Below are 9,148 nucleotides of genomic sequence, written 5' to 3'. Positions count from 1 at the left end.
GCGCGCACTCATTCCCCTCCGCCCCCCCCGCCCCCCCGCGGGAGAGGTACGATCCGCTCCCCCCCCTTCCCGCCCCAGCCGGGATCCCCCACCCGGCCCGGCCGGAGGGAGAGGGGGCTGCCCCCACCCCTGCTCCCCCCCCTCCCCCGATGGTACGGTCCGGACCCCGGCACCTCAGTAGCGGGGGGGGCGGGGGGGTGTATGCTGGAGCCATCTTGTTCCCCCCCAGCACTGTGGGCGCCTCAGCCCTCCGTGACGGCGGGCGGCTCGGCTCCCTCGCCCCGTGGTTAGGCCGGTTCCCCTCCCCTCCGCAACGCAGCGCGGCCTTCGCTGGCACCCCCTTCCCCCCCCCCCCCCCGTGCCCCAGTGGTTGGGGCCGACCGGCCGTTGGGCGCCCTCACAGGGGGCTGCCGGGGCCTCGCGCTTTCCCCCCCGGGGGGGGGGGGGGCGGACAGCGCTGCCTGCCCGTCCTGGGGAGCGGCGCCGCGTGATGGGGGGGAGCGCCTGCCCCTCCTGATTGGCCGCGTGCCTCGCGCCCCCGTTTCTCATTGGCCTAGTGGGAGGAGGGGGGCGTTGCGCCCCCTCCCCGGATTGGCTGCCGGTGGGGACGCGGAGGTTATATAAGGGGGAGACAGTGGGGGGGCACCGCCAGTCAGGCCTGTGAGGGGCTCGGGGGAGCGGGGTCGTGGTCTGGGGCCACCATGAGCCCCCCCCCCCCCCCCCGAGCCTTGCGAGGAGCGGGGACCCAGGGGAGGGCCCGGGGCTGTGGCGGGGCCGGGCCTGGTGCCCCTCCCGCTGCCTGAGGGGCCCGGAGCTTCGCGGGCTCGAAGGAAGGAGCGCAGCCACGCGGCTGGGCGTGGGGCTGTGAAGTCTGGCGCTGCCGTGCCAATACTGAGCTTTGTACTGGTTTTAGCCCCTGCTAAATACACCTGTGACAGAGATACAACGTGTGGCTGTCTGATTCCTGTTTATTTCTTCGGTCCTACGGCTGTCAGGTCTGTGGTGCTGAGGTGCCACGTCCTTTCCTGGGGCACTGTGGTGTTGAAGCAGTGGCAACTTGTTAAATTTCTTGCTTGGAATGAAAAAAAAAGAGACCCTGGTCCTTTGCCTGGCAGCCCTAAAGGGCCAGCCGGTCCCATAAAGGGTCACTTTGCCTGTACAAAACCCTTCAAGCCAGGCAGAATCACCTCTTACCTCTCAGCTGCTTGTGGCAGGTCCTTGATGTGGTCTTTCCAAAGTTTAAAACCCTCTGGTTTAGGCTGCTGAGCTTCACAGCCCCCAGAAACGAGCAGTCAGTTTTTGGGATGCGCTTTTTGGTAACCGCACCAACGCTTCTGGCGCGTTGGGGATGTATTTGTGGTTCTTTGGAGAATGAACAAGCTCAAGGCTGGGTCTCCCTGTGAAACGCGTGTTAATGTTTCTCTGTAAAGGATCCAGTCTCTCATGGAGACTGGATCAAACGCTTTCACTTGCTTTTTCACTTTTCATTTCAAACGCTGATTTCACAAGAGGGTTGTTTGAGTCTTTGGTGGAAATAGCAATTGACGATCTCAAGCTAACACCTTCATTTTGAGTGGGGAAAAAAAGTAAGGAGGTGTGTTTCTCAGCCAGTCCCGAAATGGAGAGCTTGTCTCCTGAACTGTGATGCTTTTTGGCGCTTTGCTGCATGCACGCTTCTCTTGTGTACTAGGTGCTTCAAGTGAAGACAGCTTTATTTCCTTGGTTATAGGAAGAAATTCAGGTGTAATTGTTAATATCTGTTGGAAGAATTGACCACTTGCTCTTTGAGAGGTGTTGGTGTGAGGAGCTTGCTCTCATCTGGCACCCTTACTGTTAACCTGCAAAGAAACTCCTTATGGTAATTTGCTCTGTTGTTAGCAGCTACTTTCAAGTGTGTTTTTTGACCACCTGCAGCTGCTGTCAGCTGTGTACGCTGAATTTTAATTGACTTGTAAGTGTACCTAATTATGGAGGCTGTTTTAGTATTGTGAATTTTGTTTTGACTTAAACATGAGATCAGGTCTATTTGCCACTTTTATTTTCATGTTAGTAGAACAGAGAAGTAGAGGTTATATTACAGCCCTCAACTGGCTTTGTGTGTTAAGTAGCCACCTGTTTTAATGCACAGATAGCCTGATTTGCCCTCTGGGGTCTCATGCACTTCAGACAAGCAGCTATTTTGACACAGGCAAGTTTTTTGCTTGCTTTTTTTTTTTTTTTTTAATGTTCAGAGAAGTGGTAGTTCTGTCTTGTGAGATCTTGAAGCGCAGCAGTGATTTAATGCAGAGAGGTGGGAGGGAGAAAGCAGCATGAGCAGCCTGCAGGAAGGGGAGCGAACTCCACCTTGAAGTGGAGGTAGCTTTGGGAAGGTGCCTGAGCAGGAGGAGGAATAGGAGGCAAAAGGAAGCTGGAGTGAAACTGAGCGCTGTGGGGGTGGTATGGTTTTGTTGTCTTCTCCTGAGCCATGAGAGTGTCTCCTTGAAAACTGCATTTGCAGCTCTGTAGATCACATCTCGATACAGACTTGTTCTTTTCCTTTTTTTTTTGCATGTGTTATTCTCGAGTAGGTGTCTTCCCTGTTTTGTTCCCTTACCATATTTCTCCCTCTATCATTAGTCAGCCAAATCAATTAAGTGAATGGGGTCACTGCCCCAAGCAGCTGAAGCCTGAGAATTGCGGTGTGTGGTGGTAGCAGACAGTGATATCATGGGGACTTCAGAATACGAAACATTTGAAAGAAGGCGACGTGAAGAACGCGGTAACACGTTTAGGAAGCTGAGTATGGGAGGAAGACGTCGGTTATTGGAGTGGGTATCTAGTGGTGGAGCAAGTGGGAGGAGAGGTGACTACAAAGAGCATCACGTGTATCTGGATAAATCTAATGAACTTGTCTCTTGTCCTACACAGAAGGCGAAGGACAGATACAGTGAGAAACACTTGGTTATTCAAGAACTTAGATACACAGAAAGAGGGAGCCGCGTCTCCAACGCTGTCCGTGGAGCCCCCCTGTAGGATGTCAGTACCTCCTGGGGTTCACCTGCACTGGGTGATGATCTCCTGGGTTTTGTGGTGTAAGCAGTTAGACTTTTAGCTACTTACGTGATGCACTGAGAGAACAGCGTGGTTGCACCGTGCTGTCATGCTTTCAGTAAGTGCTGTTGCTATTTTGGCACTCGGGCAATGTCCTTTCTGTTGCACGCTGTAGCGGAGGGCTGGCCTTGGAGATCCAAGAGGCCTCCTGCACTGTTGCTGTGATGATGGATGTGATGCAAGGATATGGGTAGATCGACTTATTATGCACAATTTGAGTAAAGAGTGAGTTTGTGTTTGGCTGAGTTCTTCTATTTATTATATGACTAAATAAATTGAAGCCATTTTTCCTTTTGTGGCAATAAATAATCTCCGCTGCCCCAGCCTGCTGTATGATTTCCATTTCTAACTCACCAGTAAAACATAAATATTGGGCTCGTATATTACCTGATTATTAACAGTCAGCCAAAATGCACGGGAGCCAGAGTTCCTTGAAACAATATGTGCTTTTGATGAATGAGGATGCAGAGGAAGAGACAGCAGTCGTGACTCAGTAGTCAATGAGGTTAGAAACCCAGCGTGCTTCCCAGCCCTCCTGCTGCAATGAAAGCATCTTCTTGCCAAGGGATCTCAGGAAATGCACCAACTCTGCCTTCTAGGCAGGCTGGGGTAATTAACTTAAGTGTGGGATATAGCTTTTGCAGACACATGTGATGTTCCTTTTGAGCATCATAAATCATTTTCATATTAAAAGCTGGAGGAAGACCCACAGCCATAAAACCCCTTTTGTAACAATCTTGCTGTCCTTGCATGTGGTTAACAGTGAAGAAGAGTGGTCAGTGAGCTCAGTGCTTAAAGGATTAAGCTAATAGTCGCTGCTCTTACTGCTGCAGGGAACCCCAATCTATATGCGAGCCTCTTTTACACTAGGGAGTAAATCACATTAGCTGCTTTATGCACCATTATTGTAAAGTGGATTCTCATTTGAGATACTGCAGTGGCTTTATGGCTCCCCAAGAAGGGAAGCGGACTTTTCCCCTTGCCCAGCTTTAATATTCCCCCATTCTTGTCATCTCAGAGGAGGGACAAGAATGGATGTTTGGCAGCTGCTGGCTCGGGTGCTTTCTCAGCATAATATTCTTAATTGGACTTGGAGAGGTCGCTGCAGATGAAGCCCCCAGAGCTTTTGTCTGTGCATCTTCTCGTAGAGTCCCATTGTTGAGAGAAAGCATCCTTCCCTAACAGCAGGGGTGCAAGGAAACACAGGTGCTGTTGGTGATGCCTTTCTCTGAATTTCAGAACTGAGCTTCCCTTTGAAGCGCCGTGTGCTTTCCCTGTGTTCGATTTTCGTCAAAAATTCTTGCGTGCCAAGTACAAAAGACCAGCACCTGCTGTCTTCCGAGGTCTTAAAACACCTCTCCTTCCCGTTCCCTGCCTGGTGGGGGTCCCAGAGCACCACCAAGGTGACGTGGTTGGGTGCTGGGCTGCTCTCAGGGGTTAGGAAGGGTTCTCAGCAGCACTCCCACCCTCCGGGAGGTGGCTGAGGGTGTCTCCTGCTGAGGACAGCGAGGCTAACGAGGACGTTGGTGTAGGATGGGGAACGAGGTTTTGCCCCTGAGCAGCAGTTTCTCATCCTCCAGAGCCGAATCCAGGGAATGGGGAGAGCTGCTGGCTGAATAACACAGCCTCAGATAAAACGAGGTGCTGCAGGAACAGGAGAGGGGTTGGGGTGTGTTGCGGCGGTCAAAAGGAGTTTTCAAGGGAGATTTCCAAAAGATGACCTGCTCAGACAACGACCCAGAGGAGCTTTCCACGCATCAGGAGCTGCAGAGGGGAGGCATCACCGTTAGCGGCGTTCGGGATCGCATCGAAAAGGCAGGAACCGAAGAGGAAGGCCAAGGTCTTTGCCAGCTGCAGGTCCCCAGAGGGTATTAAGAAAGGCAGGTAAATGTGAATTGCATCCAGGCGTGAACCTGTTTTGTCCTGAAGAGGCCGTTGGTTTGCTTGTGCTCACCCGATGAGGCAGGCGGCTGGATGTTCTGGGTGCGCAGGCAGGGCAGCTCTCACCCTGCCCCGCGTGTCTGCCAGCCGCACCAGCCCCGACCCGCGCGCTCCGCAGCGGTGCTTGGTGCCCGGTGCCTGTGCTGGGAAGCCTGAGGGAGAAGCGGAGCTGCCCGCAAGCATCCCTGCCGACCTCTGAGCGTGCTTCTGCCCCTGGAAAACGCGGGCAACACCCCAGGGGCTCGAGGGCTGCACCCATGGGTGCTATCTCAGATTGAGCGCCGTAATCAGAGCCCCGGCAGGCAGGCAGACAGACAGACAGACCTAAAATAAAAAAAACTAACAAAGCTTTGAGGTAGACCCTTTGAAAGAATGTTTCCTTACACACATCTCCCAAACTGATTAGCGTAGACACCACGTAGTCTAACATGCTCATCCTGATTCCTCTGCAGCTAATTTGGAAAAAATAAATAAATAAATACCGTGGGTACATGTGCTGAGCTGGGCATCTGTTGCTTCCCTGTGCGGTGAGACATCTCTGCGGAGACAAGTCCCCAGGGAAATAATTAGTGTCTCGAGGCACTGTGGCTGTCAGTGTCACAGCCGTAATGGGTTTTGTTAGGGGGATATGGAGGAGAAAAGATCACGTGGGATTAATGAGGGAGAGTGTCCTGCATCAAAGGGCTGCAGAGCAAGTGACTTGTCTGCCATCAGCGCTGGCAGACCTACTCAGGTGTTTGTTTTCTGGTAGTTTCGTTGTCTCTGACTTTGGACTGGGTCGTGCTCTCCAGCTTGACCATTTCTCAATGCCCTAACCATCTCACTGACCTTGACCAGCCGAATTTCGGAGCTTGCTCCTGCCTCGTGCCCTCTCCGCTGCCTTTCCTGGGGACCTCAGTGGGACTCTGGCCGCTCTTGCGCTGCCTTCTTACTCAGCAGATCCAGGCTTCCAGGGAAACGCGTCCCTCTGCGTGCTTTGGTGATGCTAGCAGAAATGCTAAGGATTCACAGAGATCCTGTCTCCTGTGGGAACGTGTACCGGAGGCTAGATTTTATAGTACAGGAGCTGAAGGCATCAGCAAATCCCGCAGCTCCTGATATTGTCTGCTTGGTATTGCTATGCAGGTGGCTGGGCTGAGCAGTATATACACTTTTTATTTCTGTGAAGAACAGCAATAATGTAACAGGACCATTTATAGAAACCATAGCAGTGAGCCACCCAATTGCCTCCACCTTGCTTTTTTTTCCCCCAAGACTGAGATTTTGCTTGAGATGTTAACCCTTAGAACCACTGCAAAACCTGAAAGTACCATCGTCTTCTTTCCTTTCCGACTTTTTAGTGCTATTTTTCGTAGATACGAATCTTCGTGTCCAATTTTGTCTGTGAAAGACCTGTCTGAAACCTTGAGTCTCCTTTCTGCTCAAGTTGTAAGTTATTTGTGCCTAAAGGAGTCTGCAGGAGTGAGTCAGCAGCTTCTCACAGACCTCCAGTGTCTGCTTGTGGGGACGCCAGCCAAAAATCCCGCTACTTGTTGCACCATATGGGATTGGCCATAGCCATACCTTTCTCTTAATCACTGCTTAATTTAATTGCATTCTTGCTAACAAGGTAATTATATATTAAAAACAAAACAACAACAGCAAAACCTTGAAGCCTAGTGCTCTTTAATTGTTCTGAGCAATTAGGTATTGCTTAATTGATTAAACTACTGGATAGTGCTAGTGCAATTACCTGAATTGGCTCGTGGCATCTCATGACGGACAAGAAAAAAAAAAAAGAGCTATTTGGGACGAACAAAGCCAAACAAAATTGACAGGACAGGCATTTAATTTTATGCAAAATGGTTGTTAGATTGTATCACTGCCATAAATGCGGTCACGTTTCTCCCAGCGGTTGTGTGATCACCCAGACCCGGTGGAGCGAGCGATGGAGTTGGGTGAAAGCGATAGGATTAGATAGGAGGAAATCCCTGAATTAATCCTTAACAACACAGCTTTGAGATCGCTGGATGAAAGGTACTGCGTAGGGATGGATAATGCTTCTTAATACAGCAGAGCTTGTGGGAGCTGGAATATATAAATAATATTTGTAAATGACCCAGTTCAGTACTCAGAGAGCAAGGCTGGGTGTTTGTCCCAATCATTGTTTGTTCCAGTTCACTTCTCATCCTAATGGGATCCCCTAGCTAAAGCATAGCCAGCAGGTACATGTATTTTCTTCCTTTTCAGTGCTTTTCTGGATGCCTTGTGTTGAGAAATGCGGAGCCTAGTAAGAAGTCCGATCAGCCTGCAGTGCGGTGGGTGCTGCTCAGCGTGAGACAGCACACGTTAGGCTCTAGCAATGCCCAGGAATATCTTAGAAATACCTTTCCCAAAGCTTCCCTTTGTATATGTGGAAGTAATGTGATTTTTGTGATCCCCTCCCTTCTCTTTCTGTTCAGTGATGTTACCCTGAGACATTTCTGCACCGTTAATTTATGGGTTCTGGCCGAGGCCCGTGGTGTGGTGCAGCCCGTGCTCGGGTCCACAAAGCCCGCTCGTTGCTGGTGAAACCAGCAGAAGACAGAAAGTGCCTGCTGCTTTTTTCCTTATCTTTTTTTAGCTTGTCAATGACAAGCCAACTGCTAGCATTTATGGGAATAAATTATGACTAAAATAATTTGCATTTAAAATGCAAATGAATGAAAGCGTCAGCAAGGAGCCTTCTGCTTTCTTCGTGGCGCACAGACAGGGTACTGGCACGGGATCAGCCCGGCGAGGCACTGAGTATAAAATAAAGTTAATTGGACTGGCTGAAAAATGGAATGGGCTCAGCTTCATGCTAATTCCTGGGCCTGTGATTTAATACGACATTAGAGAGGAAGAGCTGGGAAGGTGCTGAACCACCGACTAAACGAACCACCAGAGCTGTAAATTACCCTTCCGAGATTCCCAATGGCAGATTGAGAGGCCCCAGTAAAATTGCGAGAGGTGAATAAAACCTAGCTTGGAAGCAATTTGTCAGGATCTTCAGGCTTACGTCACTTAAAGTTTCATTGTTCTTTTTCTGGAAGTTGCCTCTTGTAACGCTGCCTGAATACCAACGGGCACCGCACTTCTGTGCAAGGTGAAAGCTGCCCGTAAGTGTGAAGCCGCTTGGTTCTTGATCAAAGCCTCTTCCAGATGAGCTGGGAAACCAGCACTGTGTCTCTGAACATGTTGTTTCCTTGTTAGGAGCTTGAGGTCACCGCTCTGCACCATGTGTTGATTTCTGGGCCCGCGTGTGCCAGGCGGGCCGTGTGCCTGTGGGCTGCTGGCGGCTGAGGAAGGAAGTGCAGGAGGGATTCAGGAGGTATCGTTCAGTGCAACTTTGGCAGCGGTTGACTTGCTTTCTCCTTAGTAGGGTGTGGAAAATAGTATATGGCATATCGAGAATGGAAAACGTGAATCCACGTGCTCGTAAAGCTGACCCCGCTCTACTCTGGCAGTGCGTTCCTGTAGCGCAGGAGCTGATGGTAACCTCATAGCCCCCTTCCATTGCAATGAGAACTGACTGCTGCACTCTTGTTTTGATGTCTCCATCTCCTTTCTTTATAGCCATGTTACTGAAGATCCCCTTGTCTTCTGGAAGGAGAAACACGGAGAAGAGATGAATCTACCCAGCCAGACATTCCTCCAGTAGATACTTCTCACCATGGAGCACCACGGCAGGGAGGAGATGGACTCGAAAGAGGAAAGTCCTCAGGTGTGGCCTGACTCTGCTGAGCAGGAGCAGAATACTGCTCAGGTGACTACTGCCTTCCAGAGCTCCTGGTTTCTGCTTACGCTGAATTAGGCTTGGCGTGGTGGCTTAGCAAGCAGGCGTTCCAATTCGGCTGTTTTTTATGGTCTGGAAACTCAGTCTGTGTTTGAGAAGAAATACAAACACGTCTGCGGTGATTCCAGATTAAAGCTTCAGAAAGCGAGCTGCGCAGGCTGCGGCAGTGAATACACAGACATCTGAAACGAGCTGAATGGAACCAGCTAGTAGCTATACAAGGTTCAATGTCCAAAAATAAATATACATGTATACGTATATATAGCCACATGGGAAAGTGAAAGGGTATTCAGATTAATGAATATTAACAAAATCTGTGGT

At 50.5% G+C, this 9,148-nt stretch overlaps 1 protein-coding gene across 9 annotated transcripts in view; it reads left to right on the top strand.

Moving 5' to 3' along the window:
• PRDM10 (PR/SET domain 10) overlaps positions 1–9,148 on the top strand; it is a 44,444-nt gene that overhangs the window by 419 nt on the left and 34,877 nt on the right. For 3 of the 9 annotated variants that reach the window (XM_066981205.1, XM_066981204.1, XM_066981202.1), the window contains exon 2: positions 8,608–8,797. In XM_066981205.1, the coding sequence (XP_066837306.1) occupies positions 8,705–8,797 (93 nt within the window). In that variant the 5' untranslated portion in view covers positions 8,608–8,704. Of the gene's footprint in view, positions 1–416; positions 8,798–9,148 lie in introns of those variants that run through there. The other 6 variants (XM_066981207.1, XM_066981208.1, XM_066981201.1 and 3 more) reach the window with 5 other exon arrangements.

Source organism: Anser cygnoides, chromosome 21 (genome assembly GCF_040182565.1).
Source record: "Anser cygnoides isolate HZ-2024a breed goose chromosome 21, Taihu_goose_T2T_genome, whole genome shotgun sequence".
Classification (NCBI taxonomy): Eukaryota; Metazoa; Chordata; class Aves; order Anseriformes; family Anatidae; genus Anser; species Anser cygnoides.
Note: the sequence above shows the minus strand (reverse complement) of the source record. Positions and strands in the feature narration are given on the sequence as shown.